This window comes from Juglans regia, chromosome 12 (assembly GCF_001411555.2).
Source record: "Juglans regia cultivar Chandler chromosome 12, Walnut 2.0, whole genome shotgun sequence".
Taxonomy (NCBI): Eukaryota; Viridiplantae; Streptophyta; class Magnoliopsida; order Fagales; family Juglandaceae; genus Juglans; species Juglans regia.
The window spans coordinates 9,202,063-9,219,682 of NC_049912.1; the positions used below are offsets into that span (position 1 = coordinate 9,202,063).

General features: G+C 39.7%; 2 protein-coding genes across 2 annotated transcripts; both read right to left on the reverse strand.

Moving 5' to 3' along the window:
- Positions 1–4,039: 4,039 nt before the first annotated feature.
- Positions 4,040–4,399, reverse strand: LOC109020379 (uncharacterized mitochondrial protein AtMg00310-like). Its single transcript, XM_019002828.1, has one exon. It carries the CDS (start codon positions 4,397–4,399, stop codon positions 4,040–4,042), a length of 360 nt encoding a protein of 119 aa, XP_018858373.1.
- A 970-nt stretch (positions 4,400–5,369) lies between these two features.
- On the reverse strand, positions 5,370–5,822 carry LOC109020378. Its single transcript, XM_019002827.1, has one exon. The coding sequence runs from the start codon at positions 5,820–5,822 to the stop codon at positions 5,370–5,372; it is 453 nt and encodes a 150-aa protein (XP_018858372.1).
- Positions 5,823–17,620: the final 11,798 nt, after the last annotated feature.

Consider the following 17,620-nt stretch of genomic DNA (forward strand, 5'->3'; position numbering starts at 1 on the left):
GGGAAAGTCTCAATACAATCCTCCCGCTTAGCACGCATTTTAGTCAACAATTTACTTTGTCCCTTTAAGTGTGTCAAGGACTCATGTTCTTCAAAGAAAATTCGGTTAAGAATTGTCGCACCTGGCACAAAATCAATGTAGTGCTCTATCTTTCTAATAGGTGGCAATCCACTAAACACACCACTAGGAATCATGACCTCATATCCTTGCAACAAAGAAATAATAACACTAGCTAATAAGTCGTTAAATTCATTAGTATAAAAACTTGCCTTAGCATAAAAACTCACTTTTGTCTTTCTGTTTCTCTCAACAATCTCTATTTCTTTTTCCTCTCATGGCTTCACTCTTTTTTCTTGACTCTCAACCACCTCTCTATTTTCTTTTTCACTCTTTCTTTCTCTTGATGTTTTGGCCTCATTCTATTTTTTCCTCTCACTCTCTTTTTCCTTTTCACTCTCTTTTTTTCTTCCACTCTCCTATTTTTTTGAACTCACGGCCTCACAATTATTTTTCAACTCATTCTCTCTTTTTCTTGAGGTTTCAGTCTCACCCTCATCTTTTCCCTTAGGTGGTTCGGTCTTCCCCTTTGTTACAGCTTGATCATTTTTGTCCCACTTTGGTTTTCAAGGAGTACTAGAAACCAAAGTATACCTTGATGTACCCTTTCTTTTCAACTGCCTCTCCACCTTCATAGCCATGTGTACCATGTCCTCTACCTCCACATAATGTTACAACTCAACTACATTGGCTATCTCCCTATTCAACCCACTCAAAAATCTTGCCATCGTAGCCTCTCAATCCTCCACAACATTAGCCCAAATCGTAGCCACCTCCATCTCCATATGATAATTCTCAACACTACTAGACCCCTGTGTAAGATTTTGTAGTTTTTGGTAGAGGTCTCTATAGTAATGGCTAGGTACAAATCTCCGCCTCATGATAGCTTTCAACTCTCTCCAAGTTTCTACAGGCCTCTCAAGATTCCTCCTCCTATTGGTCACTAATTGATGCCACCAAATACTCGCATAATCAGTGAACTCAATTACTGCCAACTTCACATTTTTCTCCTCAGAGTAATTATGACAATAAAACACCAACTATATTCTTTTCTCCCATTCTAAATAAACTTCAGGGCCAGTTCCACCTTGGAAGGATGGTATTTTCATTTTGATGTTCTCAAGATTCTTATCTACTCCATCTCGACCCCTGGCTTTGCCCTAAGTCCTCTTCCACGCCTAACTCCTTTATGTTTATCCAATCCAACTTTAGATGTTAGGTCTTCCTCATCCTCACCATACTCTCCATTCTCATACCCATTCTCAATACTAGGCTCACGTCGTCTCCTATCTCTCATATCTTGTAAATTTCTAATCACTGCTTCTTGATGATCCATACTATCTCTCACTTCACCCAACACCAAGTTCACAAGCTCAAACTGTCGTTGCATGGCTTGCAATACAAAGTATGAGTTACCTGCCATCCCCTTTGGTGATGAGTCACTCAAATGAGTCATCGTAATGTGTTGCACAGAAAGAATGTTAGTGGAAAACCTCACACACTCCCTTACGTGTTTACACTCAAATAATGACACTCCACTCATGTCTCACTCATAATTGGCTATTTCCCGATAATAGTCTCACACTCTCTTGCCTTTTACCTCAAGAGTTTTTCGCTCAAGTTCTTTAAGAACTAGTTGAACTAAAATCAAGACAATACAACTTTGTATTATCCCAACCAGTAATATAGATTTAAGAAACAAGGAAGGAATAAAATGACACGAGACTCAACGAATTTATTCGAGGGAAAGAGTAATTATAAACCAAGATACCAACTAGAAAGATGTATTTAGCCACTTTGATGATAAAGCTCAATCAACAAATGTAATTCTTTCTCTGTGTTGTAATTATGTAGCAACCTTTGAATATGCTACCCTTTTTTTTTTCTTTTTTTTTTCTTTTCTCTAATTTAATCACAAACAACAATACTCAATTGTGAAAATCAAGCAATTGAATTCAAGTACACATGAATTGACAATGAAATAGAAGAGAGAATCAATGGAACGACACTCCAAGCAATGGACAAACTTAGAGATGTAAGAAACCCTAGAATTTTGAAACCCTAGGAGATGCAAATTTCAGTCAAACCAAACAAACCTAAGAATTTTGGCAGCCTACTTTTTGTTTCAATTTTATTTTTTATTTTTTTGCAACCCTAGAACAATGAAGCCCTAGAATTAAATTTAAGGATGCAAGAATTAATGATTGGACACCTTGCTCTGAATACCAAATGATATGAACCCGCATGAATGAAATCCCTTAAACTCACAATCAATTTGAAAACTCCCCAAGAAAGTCAAAATCAAGTCAATGGATGGAGACCCTAGACTCGATGAGAACTCCTTTCAAGAATCTAGATTATATTAAAATCTAGACCCGTTGAAGAACCCGTCTCAAGAACCTAGATTAGAAGGAGGAATGCCATAAAGGTTGTGATTTACCTTTGATAAGTTCAAAAGTTTAATCAAGAACAAGAGGAGATAAACTTAACTCACAATGAATAAATTCATCAAATTTCATAAACTTCTTAACTTGAGGTAACAAAGAGTATTTAAACTAAAACCAAATTAAAACCCTAGCTAAAATAAAACCCCTTTTACCCAAAATGCCACTGGATGAACAGTGGTGCGGCTACAATAATGCTACAGTAAAACCCTAACCCTAGTTCAATAAAATAATAACTTTCCCAACATGCCCTTGTATAGGCCCCCTTAAGTGCTTCCCATAATAATCCCAACTATTCTAAACTAATAAAATAAGTCCTTTAAATGAATTAAACAAGTTGAAAGCCTTCAAGTCATGTTGTTGTCCTCTTCCATAGCTTATCAAATGAATCAAAATTGAATCTTCATCCTTTAAGCCCATCTTGAATGTTGGGCTCTTGCTAAACATGTTCCAAGTGGATTGCATCAATTCTTGCATTGCCTCCTCCTTGATCTTCTTGGCCCTTGAACTTGTAATTGGCCCATCTGGAATTTGTAAAATAAATTTAAGACTAGGCCTACCTTGGTTCCCATCACTCTTCAATAGGCTGTAGCCTTGTCCTCCTCCTTTCTCTCGATGACTTGATACTTTCCACTCCTAGCAAGGTCCCTGAGGCCTGTTTGATTACATGATTGGGGTGGGAGAATTCCTTCTTAAAGATATAATTGTTTCTTCTTAGCCAAATGAGTCTTGACACCATAGCAAATCCTTCTAGTATCCATATCAGCCGAGTTGCATAAGAGAAACCATAGCTCCTTAAAAGACATAGGAGGGAAGGATCTCTTTTGAAGGAATCTCGAGCACTGCCCCCACACATCTTGGGCTGCAGGGCATCTCCAAGCCATATGGAAGGTGGATTCATCCTCTCTTAAGCAAATTGGGCAAAGAGGTTTCTCCACAATTCCTTTTAAAGACAGGTTCTTGAGGGTAGGTAGTCTCTATTTTTACATGCTCTCTGCAAGAAGTTTCTTATGGCAAGGGTGACATTAAGCTTCCACAAATCTTCCACCTCATTACTGCTAGAGGACTGTCCTTGTGACTGTTCAACCAACTCTTTGTGGAGGTGGTATGCTCATCTAATTGTAAACTGGCCAGCAGTTGCACTCCTCCATATCAGTTTGTCAGGCAGGTTGAAGCAGCTTAGGGGGATATGCTTTATCAACCTGGCATCATCGTCTCTAAAGGAATCTTCAACCAGCTCCTAGATCCATGTTCTTGTGTTAGGGTCAGTCAAAGAGCTAATTGCTGCTGCAGGATCTAGCCACTGAACCATATTGGTTACTCTTCCTGAATGGGTTCTGAGGGAGCCACTTATCCACCCATATTCTAATAGAGCTGCCATTCCCAACCCTCTACATTGAGCCCTTATCAACCAAAGGTTTGGCTGTCAATATGCTCCTCCATATGTAGGATGGCTTGTTACCTGCTTTAGCTTCCAAGAAGGAGGAGTTTGGGAAATACTTTAGTTTCAAAACTTGGGAGGCTAAGGACTGAGGGTGCTAAATGAGGCGCCAACCTTGCTTAGCCAACGATGCTAGATTGAAGCTCTCAATGTCTCTAAAACCCAATCCTCCCATTGACTTGGCTTTCCCCATCGTATGCCAAGAAATCCAGTGAACCTTCCTCTCTTGCTCCTGCTGTCCCCACCAGAAATTGTGCATAACCCTATTCATCTGTCTAATAAGTGTACCAGGGAGCTTAAAGACACTCATGCAATAGGTACGCAAAGCTTGGACCACAACTTTTAACAGAATCTCTTTGCTAGCTTGTGAGAGGGACTTGAACTTGAAGTTGTTTACTCTCTTCTTCATTCTGTCCAGTACGTTTATGAAAGAACCAACTTTTGATCTCCCAACCATTGCAGGAAGACCAAGGTATTGTTCATGAGAGGAGCTTAATCTGACCCCTGCAATCTGCAGAAGTAAGTCTTGGAACTTGATGAGTCGATCCGCCTACACGTCTTGCTTTTACTGCTATGTCGGGAGTTACTCCACGTATTGCTTGACGTAAAACAGATAGTGGATTCGTTTCTATCTTTTGTTGAATCTTTTTCATAGCTCGATAGATAATTTGATAAGCCAATGATGTTTTTCCGTGTTTCAGAATATGGTTAGCCTTAGGAGTGTTCTGCTGAACTGTATAGAAGTCTTGTCTTTATTCAATCTTTGACCTGAGGCATATTCATACATGGACAGAATATGGATCATCCTACTCCAAGCATTAGTCTTACAAAAGAGTAAGCTATGATCTGCAAAAAATAGATGATTAATGTGCATTTGGCCTCTAGCAATTGGGATAGCTGATATGGCACCTCTCATCTCAGCCTTGTTCAGCATGTTACTCAGTACCTTAGCACAAAGAATAAATAGGTAAGGGGATAGAGGGTCCCCTTGCCTCAGCCCTCTAGAAGGAAGGAAACTCTGCTATGGGATCCCATTAATTAAAATGGAGTAAGAAACATATTCAATGCAATTCATGATTAGGTTAACCCAGTTCCTAGTAAAGCTCAGTTTAAGTATCACAACTTTAAGGAAGACTCATTCAACTTGATCATATGTTTTACTCATGTCAAGCTTCATTTCCATATGACCCATCTTTCCTAACATCTTGCTGTTCATAGAATGAAGAGCCTCAAAGGCCACAATCACATTATCAGAGATCAATCTACCAGGCACAAAAGCAGATTGGGTAGGGGATATAATCTCAGGAAGTACTTTTTTGAGTCTGTTTGCAATGATTTTAGAGATGATTTTGTAAAGGACATTGCACAAACTAATGGGTCTGAAATCAGTGACCCTTTTAGGAGACTTTACTTTGGGTATAAAGACACTAAAGGGTCCATTGTTTTGGGTCAGGGTTTAAATCAGTGACCCTACTCCATTCCACCAGTTTCAACTTGCAGCTGTGTAAAGAGTCCATTGTTTTGGCCAATTTGTTGGGGAATAGCATAGTTGCCTTCCAAGCATCCTCCACCACCTTTTTGCAATCCTCTCTATTAGCCCACTTGGCCTCATACCTGAATGGCCTTGCTCTCCCTGGCACCTCAAAGTCCTTAACATCCATGAAAATCAGAATGGGTTTATGATCAGAGGTGTGTACTAGCACTACCTCTACTGCATGTGACTTCCATTGATCCAACCATATGGAGTTGCCCAAAGCTCTATCCAGCCCCTTCTTTGTGAATTGAGCCCCTTCTCTGTTGTTGCTCCAAGTGAATCTGTCACCTTTGTACCCCAGGTCTCTCAAGCCACAATCATTCATAGCTGAGTAGAAATCCTCCATTTTATAGAAGGGTTTGACAGCAACTCCACTTTTCTCATTATCTTGCATAATCTCATTAAAGTCTCCACATTACAACCAGGCCATCTGGGTAGGAGGTCTTAAGGCCTTTACCAACCTCCAACTGTCCCTCCTTCCTCTAGTATCTGGAGAGCCATAAAAACCAGTCAACAACCAAACCTTGCTTGATATTTCATCATGGATTTTCAGTGAGATGTGGTAATGAGAATAGGTATCAAGGGTACATTTGAGTTCATCCTTCCACATGAATGCCACACCACCACTAAGGCCCTTACTGTCCACCATGAAACTAATTTCAAAACCTACATTGCTTTTAATTTTTTTCAACTCTGTCTCTCCCACACTTTGTTTCAATGAGGAAGATAATAGATGGGTGCTTATACCTTACAAATATGTGAAGTTCTCGAACTGTCCGGGGGTTCCCAAGCCCTCGACAATTCCAAATAGGGCAGATCATTGTTGTTGGTGGTGCTGTATGCAGCCACCACCAACTTTCCATTGTTCACCCCTTACTCGAGGCAACTCCTTTAGATTTTTTGCTAGCATGTCCATTTAGTTCTGTCAACAGAGGAGGATCTCCTGGTCTTTTGTTCCCATCCACCATAGAAACTTCTGAAGTTTGAGAGATCAAAGAGAAAGACCTGTCTCGGGCCCTCCTTTTCCACGTGGCTTTCATCCTAGAGTCAGCTAGTTCTTTGATCTGTTGGTCCAAAAACCTGTCCATGGAGTTGATTTGACTAACCAGGCCCTCAGCGTCCCCCTTTTTGGTAACTGACACCTCCACGTTTTCCCCCTCCTTCCTATTTTGGTTCCCTCCTTTACTATATAGGCTTTCCTGATTTGGCAAAGGCTTTTCGTTTTGCCCTGTCGAGTCATGAAAGGTCTGGTGCAACTTATGAACATTCGAGGGGCTCTTTAAGGGGGTGCTAGCTTTATTCTAACTCCCCAGGTCAAGCTGCACCTTTGTTGGCGACCCCTCCCTTGAGTTAGAAACTCGTGAGTCAATCCTGATTTCCTCGACTTCCTTGGAAGACTCCGTCCCTGAGTTGCCTCCTTGCTGAGCTTGGTAAGGTTTATGGTTCATGTCACCACCGAAGTGTTTTGCCTGAAGACCACTGACCTTAGCAGGGTTGGCCCTGAGCCAAGGACCATACTGACTACTCTCTTGCTTCTTGTAATAACAACTATTGCCATGGCACTGTTTGTTGTGTTTTATAGCCCGACAAGCAAAATAGAAAGATGGGAGCCTTTCATACTTGAAGGGAATCCAATGTTGGGAACCATCCACTGATTGAAGGTACCTTGTATTAGAGGTTTGGTAATATCCACTTCCACTCTGGCTCTCAACACACTCCCCCATCCATAGCCTGCATCATTTGTCTCCACCTCAATAACCTTCTCCATTCCTGAAAAACAACAAGGCACCAACCTTCCTAGTCATGCAAGTCTTTGGCATGTCAAGTGCCTGGACCCAGAATAACTTCTTTGTAAATGCTATATCCTTCAGAGAAACTTGCCCATCGATTTCCTGTAAGCACACTAACGCCCTATCAAAAGACCAAGGCCTCCCATGCAAGACTTTATCTTGTCACGTTCATGCTAAAATTTCACCAGGACCTTGTTGTCCCCCACATCCTTGAACTGCAGCCAACCCTCGGGTCTCCACGCCTTGATCATGGTTGATCTGAATGCATGTCTCTTCACCATCCTATCTGCATTGATCAGTATGACTAGACACCTTCTCCCTTTTTCTACAAGCTGTTCTAAAGCTACATTCTCCACCCTCATTGTGTCTACCTCTTGCACCGTCAGAGTCCACCTTCCCGTTGCTTTTGATGGTCGTCCTCCATGTATGCTCTTTCTTCTCTACAGACCACATCCAAGAAACCTCTCTTTGCAGAGAAAAGACTAAAACCTCATGTCACATAGAGAGGACCCATAAAAATTGACTTACGCAAGACTTCGATTTGCTGAGATGTTGAACGCATATTCTGTAGTATGGTCCTCACGTGCTATTAAATCTTATGAAAAGTGTGAATTATTCTTTAATAAATGTGTTGTAGTGGAAGCATTCAAATAAGAAACATTATATATACAAAAGAAAAAGAAACTAATACCATCTAATAATTTAACTGTACATTCTCAAACACTAAACTTGTAGTAAAATCTCTATCCGACTCGAGCCAACACGGGTTCATTAGTATCCAATACACATAACCTACATTCGGTTTGTCTCAATCTCGAAAATACATAGCAAAAATGTTTACAAACCAACACCGATTGGCAAAAGATCGCATTGTATTGTAACTTTTACAGACCTTTTACACAAAAGACTATTTGTCATGACCGTCCTTATTTTCTTCATTTCCTTTTCCAGTTGGATCCATTGTACCTGCAAAAATTGTAACCCTTGACATGCTTTAGGTACTTTGTATAACTTTTCTATTATTTCATGTGTGAACCAAAGTTGTTATTTTATGCTAGTTAACTAGTTATGTATTGATGATCATTTTATTCGGGGTATTGTTTTTAGGAAGCCTAGTTCGAGTTTGGATAATTTATTAGGCTTTAGTTATTTTTATTGAGGTTAAATAGAAAGGTTTGGGGTTTGGACCCTAAGGGACTTTGGGTTTTTGTTTGGATTTATAATTGATAGGAGATAGATTTGGGCTAGGTTAGTAATCCAAGACCCAAGAGTCAAGCCCATTATGTGTGTATGTGGAATCAAGACCAAGACCCATGAAAAAAGGGCCCAAAATCGTGACCCATCTAACTAAAGGCCCATGTCCTGTGTGAAGATCCAAGGACCCGACTACACCATGTATTAAAACTAGGTTACCCCATGCACATAGATTTGCCCTAGGGTTTCCTTTGTGTTGTAGGCTTGTAGCCCTACAAAATCCCTTCCAGCAAGTCCACTGCCAAGCCTCCGGCCACCTAGCCCCCGCCTTGTGGCCAAGAACCATCGGTAGTAAGCCCCGACGCACCACACCTCAACACGAGGGGTTGTACTACAACCACTCTGTCTCTCTCTGTCTCTCTCTCTCTCATTCCACCAACCTAATTGCTAACTCTCCTCTACAGACCAAGTCGTCCAAGCCTCCACCGTTCTGCACCATCTTGCATCACCATCATTATCAAGTAAGCCTTGCAACTTTGCACCATACACACGTCGTGGGAAAAAAATTTGTGTTTTGGACATAAGGCTAATCACCAAGGATCTTAACTCACTTCACCAACCCTTCTCCCTCTCAACTACACCACAACGTCGCCCAAGTCCAGGCCAAGTATAATACCTGGTGGATTAATTATTAAGCTTAATAAATTAAAATCTAGATCTTCATCTTAAATTTTATTTTAATATATTCATTTACTCTATAATTTTTTATTTTTGGAAATTTGGTGTCTTTTATTATAAATAGAAAAAATAAAAACCACATATGAACTTGAGCACAGACTCGAAATGAGTTCGAAATTTTCGAGCATAATGGCTCAGGAGTAGTTGAGCATTCTTGCTCGGCATAATGGCTTACTTGCTTGGAATGGCCGAGCATACTTGCTCAAATGATGCCAAATGCGGAAGGACTGAGCATTATGGCACATGAGAGTATTCCACCAAGCCCTAGGGTGTCAGAGTAGACACTAGGGTAACATGGGTTAACTTAACAAACTTTCAAATTTACTTTAGCTGTAAGGATCCAAGCACTATAAATAAGGGGGACCAATAGTAACTTACAGAGAAAAGAGAGAGAGAGTGCAAAGAGAAGAAGTGAAAGGCGAGGCGAGAGTATCAGCAAGGAAAGAAAGAGATCGAGGGTAAGAGTTAAAAGAAGGAACGGGCGAGCCAAGAGTGAAGAGTGAGAGTGTCAGGCGAGAAAAGAAATTAGAGCATCCATGAGAGTAGGCGAGGTAGTTGAATGTGGTACCAGTTAGCGATGAAGAAAGAAAAAAGAAGTAATTAAAAAGAGAGAGAAACTTACTCCAACAATTGTTAAAAACTTACTGATTGAAGTAAGTGGGAACTGTGCCAGTTCTATGAACAAGTCTATGGATTATTTATTCATATTTGTCAGCTGTTAATATATTAGAAATATGATTAACCATTTATTTTTTATTTTGTTTTGGACTTAGGACTGGTTGTTGAAATATTAATTTTTTTGTGATATTAATTATTTGTCTTTACAACATCTATTTGCTAATTTTTTTAATAATTGAAAATGTTTAAAATCGACAAGCTTATGTCCTTTTTTCCATCACTCATTAAATTGTACATACAAAAGACACTGCTTCAAGCATGTCTTTATAACAAGCTATATCCTCATGCAAAAGACATTGTTCTACGCATATCCCCATAACTATCTTATGGAATTATGGAAACAAGGTTGGCCAATTTGTTATAATTAAAAGACTCAACTAGAGATGTTTTGATTATGAGATAGGTACCAGATTTGATTATGGGATAGTGTAATACATTCAATGGTGATGGATGTAGTCGCTGGGCCATAGCAAGTGGCCACGAGTGCTGTGAGAGGACAACCCTATGTGATGAAGGGGAGTAAAGATCGCACAACCCAATGACTTCGACCTTGATGGGATCAATTGATACTCTTTGACTTGAGATTACGTGCCTTAAAATTTTACCTCCATGAGCCAAAACTCACATTTGCTGAATTTGGCGTACAACCTTTGCCCTTTCAGCCTTTCCAATGCCAAACGGAGATGTTGCTTGTGGTCTTCTTTGTTCTTCGAGTATATCAATATGTCATCGATGAATACGACAACAAAGTTATCCAGGTAGGGTTTGAATACTTTGTTCATCATATCCATGAATGCGACGTGGGCACTTGTTAGACCAAAGGACATCACTAAAAATTTATAGTGATCGTATCTAGTCTGAAACGTCGTTTTAGGAATATCCTTCTCCTTAATCTTGAGCTAATTGTAACTAGACCTTAAATCTATCTTTGAGAACACTGATTGATGGGGAATGGCTCATATCACTGATGCTCCTTGTAATTGATAGAACAGGTCACCGATACGCGATAACGGTACTTGTTCTTAACCGTTACTTTGTTCAATTCCCTATAATCAATGCAGATCCTTTACAATCCATCATTCTTCTTAACGAATAGAACTGGCGCTCCCAAAGGTGATGAACTAGGTTGAATAAAGTGCTTTTCCAGTAGTTCTTCTATTTGCTCCTTCAGTTCTTTTAGTTCTAGAGGGTCCATATGATAAAGGGGCTTTATGGACAGGGGTTGCAGTGGGTTCTAGCTCTATAGTGAGCTTTGTTTCTCTATCGGGAGGTAATCCTTGCAGATCGTTAGCGAAAACCTTAGGATATTCCTCAACTATAGGTATCCCTTGAATCTTCTTATTACAACCAAATCCTCCAGTATGAATGCTAAGTAGGTCGTGACACCACTAGTGATGCACTTCCTTGCTTGCAAAGCCGAAATTAGAGAGGGGATAGCCTTTACAGTCCCTCCCGTATGACGGATTTGCCCACCTACGGGTGAATCGAAGATAATCTCCTTGCTCCGGCAATCTAACCTAGCACAGTGTTTGGATAACATGTCCATTCCTAGTATAATGTCGAACCCTAGTTGGTTGAAGACAATCAAGTCGGCTTCCATCGATCTTTCTTTCAGGGTTAACGGTCAGTTTTTCAACATGTGAGTATAAGTGGTCATGCTTCCATAAGGAATTGACACTACTATAGCTTGAGGTAACATCTGAGTAAGCAGGTTACACGTGCGGGCAAACGTCGCGGACACAAAAGACCTTGTAGTGCTAGAGTCAAACAAAGCCCAAGTCGTGTATTCGTATAACGTGATTTTACCTAAGGTGTGATCAACTACTGAGTACTAAGCAACTATTTAAAAAGCTAATTTCTAAATATGGGTATTTAAAGAAAACAATACCAGTGATGACTCCTGTCTCTTCATCCTTGCAAACCTCCTCGTTTAACTCTCCAGGGGTGATGGCATATTCACGAGCTTGAACAGGTGGCCATTGATTGGGCCGATTGTTAGGAGCGTTCCTTCCACCTTGCGCATTCTGAGGGCAGTCCCGTATCATATGTCTTGACTGACCGCAACGGAAACATACTCCTAAACCCATTCGACATTCTCCACTGTGATTCTTCCCACACTTCTTACAGGTAGCAGGTGGAGTTGTCATAATGCCTTTGCCCTTGTTGGCTCCCTGTATAATCTTTCTTTTGGCATTACTCCTTCATGCAGAGAAGGAAGAAGTCCTCTTTCGCTCAAGGTTAATCTAGGCTACCACATTCCTTTGTTCTGCTTCTGTTATTGCAGCCACGGTAACCAACTCCTGGAAATTATTGATGCGGAACCCAGCTACGTAACTGCAAATCCGGGGTTGCAGTCCTCCTTGGAAATTTTGAGCCTGCATCTTTTTAGTGGCAATCAGATGCAAAGCAAACTTTCCCAGCTCCATGAATTTTGCAGCATATTGCTCAATTGTGAGATTGCCTTGCACCAAGGTATCAAACTCTTGGGCCTTCTGGGTCTTCATTGATTTAGGGAAGAATCGATTATCGAACTCCTCTCTAAACCTATCCTAGGTCAAGGCAGTGATATTTCCCAATTCCTTTATTAAAAGTTGCCTCATGGTATCCCACTAGATATCGGCTTCTCCTTGTAGTAGATGCCCTGTGTACTGTACTTTCTGCTCCTCCGTACAACCACTGATCTCGAAAGGTCCTATCGAGATCTAGTAGCCACTTGTTGGCCTTTATGGGTCCTTCAATTCCCATGAAATTAGGGTATTTGTATATAAAAAACTTCTCATACGAACACCCTCGGTTCTCCTTCCTTTCAACTTGTGGGCGTTGTTGGTTTGCCTCAGGATTATCTCCTGTTGTTGTATCATGGTTTCCGTCATCTGACGAATTGCATTCACCAAGTCACGTCCTCCATGCAAACAACAGTCCTAATCTTGACGGACATTGGATCCTTCAGGGTTTCTTTCCCTTCTTTCACATGCCATGCTGCTTTAATTCTCCAAATCTTGTGAGGCACGAGTATCAGATCCAGTTCCTGCTGTAAGATTTCAAGCCTATCAAGTCTAAAGATTAAATCCTATACTCTGACATATTATTCCTAGGGACATGTAATTGCTCTGATACCACCCTGTGACGCCCCCAACCTCCTCTTGTGATGGAACAGAGACTTAGAGCGTCGGGATATGTAGCACAAGGTTACATACCCCCCCCCCCCCAGTACATGACAGTTAATATGCAATGCATCCTATAAGTGCAACTAGTAGAATGCAATATTCATAGTAGATTAAGGGTGAAAATATAGCTTATGCCAGAATAACTAAAAACATCCCAATACATTAATAAAAATCATGAGTTCAAAACCAAATAGCAGCATAAGCTAAACATAAAGAGTTTCCAAATCTAAATCAACCGCTTCATGTGTTCTAGAGCATAAAGGATTGTGCTATGAACATAAAGATAAGGTCCAATCTTTTTTCAAGGTCTAGCTCCTCCTTAATCAGTTGGATCCAGTGTTCCATCCAGTCCGTCCTCCTCGAATCTTGATATAACTTCTATCATTCTGAGTGAAATGATAGTGGGTCCACAAGGGATGAGATTTATTTGAAATTTCAGTAAGTTAAACAACCAACATACACAAAGATAAATTATGCATGAATAATGATAAATATGAAATGCATGGAATGCAGAAAATCAGTGTGTGTCTCCCATCTAGATTCCTTAACATTTTCAGAAAAACTAAGACATTTCTTTCAGAGAACATTTTCACTTTACAGGCAAAATAATCATAATGTTTCATCATTACTAGCAATTTATACTTGATCGTAACATCATAACGTGTGATAACGTCACAGTTTCCCATATGCATTGTGAGTACCTATCGGTGACCGTAGTACAACTCACGTTGAAACTACGTTGTTTGCAGACTCATTCTCAATGTATTGATAATATAACATAACATCATAACATGTACACCCACCAGCTTTAGGTGTTAAAAAATTTGACTTCACTTCGGCGTTCTTTAAAAAGAACTCATTCAAAGCCCATTGACTGTTCTTCATCAACCTAGGAGTTACAACTCCATTCTTAAACACTTTAGAGTGGACAAAGGAGTTCTACTAGTATAATTTCCCATCCTAGCCTTTGGGATCATGATAAAAATTATTTTCATGCAATGTTTTGAACAAAATGTATTTCATGACATGTGTATGTGTAGTAAGTTCCATGAAAAATGACATTTATATATGCAATATGCCAAAAATGGTAAAAATTTCACATTTCATGTAAGAATGCACTCAATGTATCATATAATAAGATATTTTATGCTGAAAATGACAATTGAAACATGAATGTGACATTTATCGATAAATTATAAATAACTTATCAAAGTGTAAGTTAGGCCAACTTACAAACTTCCTGAGTTTGAAAAGTCGTAGTGTCTGAAATCAAATTCATACTAAGTTAGGATTTATACCACTGTGGATGAGTTTCATAATCAAAGGCTTCAAAAATGAGTATTTACAAAAATACCCCTAAACTTTTAAAAATTGTCATTAAGACCCTAAATTTTTACTATTTGCAAACGAATCTCAAATTTTACCAAACTTCATGGAAAAATATTTTTGATATTCTAAAACCATCTATACCCTTAGAATTTTAAAATTCAAAGTGGAACTAGTTCAAACAATTCCAACCTGTGACATGCACTCTAGTTGATGCCTTAGTGTGATTTCAACTATTGACCATGATCCCTATGAATACATGCATATGCAATTTTCTTTAGTTACAAGCAATCACCGTAGTCCTTAATGAAATGATAAAGGTTAATTCTTTGGTGAGTAAGTTCATCTCAACACTTAATCATGGCTAAAAACCTTAATCTTCATTAATCCTCTATTAATCAAGTTTGATGTTCTTAGTGCAAATCATCAAGGCATGCTTCCAAAACTTTACCCAAAATATATATTTGAATTCTTATCCCAATCCGAAGGTTTCTATATGCTTAATCATCAAGCCTAGGTGGAATAAAACAAGCTTCCTGCTTTAATCACAAACTTACTTAAAACCCATGCATGTTTTGATGATCAAAATAAGATAGAATTAAAACCTATCATGGCATACTTTTAGTGAAAAATAAACCTTCCATGATCATTCTAAGACATTAATAAATCATATCAAAATATGCAAGACATGCCATAGCTAAATTTTCCACTTAAATCATCCTTAATGAACTTAGTTTTGAGTCAAGCATAGTAACCTTTTCTCAATTCATCCAAAAATCACTCCAACACTTAAAATCACAACTTGACATGTAAACTAAGATCTAGGGCAAGAATACTTGCAAATTTTGTACCCCACTCAAGCTCCTAGCACAAGAACTCCAAGAACACTCAAGCTCACTCACCTTCTAGTTTCTCTCAAAACCTAGGGGGAAGATGGCTCTCAATGCTCAAGGGGGAGCTGGAGATGAGGTGTGGAGGAAATGAGAGGGTGGACGGGCCTTTTATAGGTGGGCAAGAGGTTGGAGCGTTGGCCTTAGTCCATGGGTATTGGATGAGGTGGGAGGTGGTGTAAGGGGCTGAATTTTCAGCTTGCACTCCATCACTTTGTGTCACTTGTGCAGAGTGAATAGTCTCCTAAAACCACCATGATTTCATCACTTCGGGTGCTACATCACTCCTAAGGGTGCTGGTCAAGTCATGGTGCAGAAGAAAGAGGAGAAAAACTATTAAAAATACCATCCATGGGGTTGACAGGTTCAAGTGGTTTTCCTTGGGCAAATTTGATCATAGCTTTGACTAATTTGACTCTTCTTCAAGGTTGAATTGTGTAGGTGTAAGGTCACTTCTTGAAGGCATTTTTAGGTGGTAGAAGGTGGAGGGTTGGCTTCCATGTGATCATGGAGGTGCAACTCAAAGAAGATGATGCAAGGGAGGGTGGTTTCTGAGTGGAGTGGTGCACAAAGCCGTTCGGTTTTAGTGCTTCTTTGGGTGGAAAAACCTGGTCAAAGCTTCATGATGGCCATGAGATCCTCTTGGGGATTGGGTGGTGTTGGAGGTGGTGTGGGGCAGTGGCTCAGCCATGGGCAGATGGGTGGTTGAAGCTTAACCAATTTGGTTCTCATCCAACTAGTCTTTTGGGTGCAATTGGTTTTGGCTATTTGGTTTGGTTTTTTAAACCAAGTTTCATCCAAGGCTTGGTCTAGGTTTAAAGGGGTCATGTAAGGTGTTTAGGAACCATAGTACCCTTGAGAAAAAGGCACAAAAGATTAGCCTTAAGGGCAAAACAGTTCATTGCACCCAAAGGGCACACATGTGTGCCGATTGGTGTAGTTTGGGGTTTGATATGCCATTTCTTCTAATGAGATATGTGGAGGTTTATCTAGGGTCTTAATATGATCTAAGAATGATGTAATTGAATAATAGAACAAGAAAATTTCAGATCAAGAAGGTTAGAAAGATTAAGAAAGAAAATTAAGTTCCAAAACATGGTTCAAAGATCACTAATATTGGGTAAGTTGATTAATGATCTTAACCAAATTTAAAAACTTAATTTGGGTTCTTAGGATATGACATGGGTTTAAGGAAACCCATGATATGGTTAATGGGCTTTCAAATTGAAGAGTGAAATAGAAGCAAAACAAGGCCAAGCCTTGTGGGCTTAAAAGGGCCATTATTGTGGGTTAAAGGTCCATAGGCAGTTGGGTTTGAAAGAATGGGAGCCTTGTTTCTAGATTTTGAGGGATTAAAAGAGGCCTCAAGATCCACTAAGATGGGGCTTGAAAGGCTTTCCTTGACATAATTGGGTCATGAGTCAAAATCTAAACTAAGCTTGGCCTGAAGGCCTTATGCCTTCCTCATACTTGGGCCAAGGCTATTCTACCAAGTCTTGAATTCCTAAGAGGATTGGTTTTAAGGCTGCTAAGGCTTGGCCCAAAATGTCTAAAGGTTCTAAAGGCCTTAATAGAATCACTAATTGGCTTGCTTCTCTAATCCTTTATACTTAATAATTAATGACACTAAGTTTCATGGTCTAAATAAATCTAACTATCAACATTGAAGTAAATAAATAAAATAAGAAAACAAAATAATATAATAATTAGTAATAGTAAACCAATAAAATAAAAGAAAAAAATTTAAAGCCCAAAATTATAAGGTTAATCTAAGGGTGTTCAATGGTTAATCCTAATGGTTAATTAGGCAGGGTGTTACATTAACCCTTTTTCACTAAGAATTATATTGTTGCGAAGTTGGTATTGAATAATGTTGTGATTGTGTTGCGTTGTGAGTTGTGGATTTTGGGATGGAGTTGTTTGTGATGTGAAGTTGTGTTGTGGATGTGTCTGAGATTATGTAGTTTGAAGTGTTGGGATGGTTGCATATTTGTGAAGTGTGTTCTGTGGTGGCGTAGTTGAAGTGTTGGGCATTACTATGCAGTTTGTATCATGGCCGTGAGTAGTGTGGAGTGATGGGACGTTGTGTCATGTGATGTAGTTGGTGATGTGGCAATATGCTGTGAAGTGACGGGACTAGGTGTGGAGTAGTTTGAAGTGACAGGCATTATTGTGTAGTTGTGTTGTGGCTGTAAGTAGTGTGAAGTGACGGGGTTGTGTAGCTGTGGAATGGCAGGATGCCACCAGAAGTGTTGGGATGAGCCATGTAGTTTAGTGCTATGTGAAGTGATTGGATGTGGCGTAACCATGATGTGGTTGTACGTCATGTAGGTCGTGTGAAGTGTTGGGACAAGCTAAGTA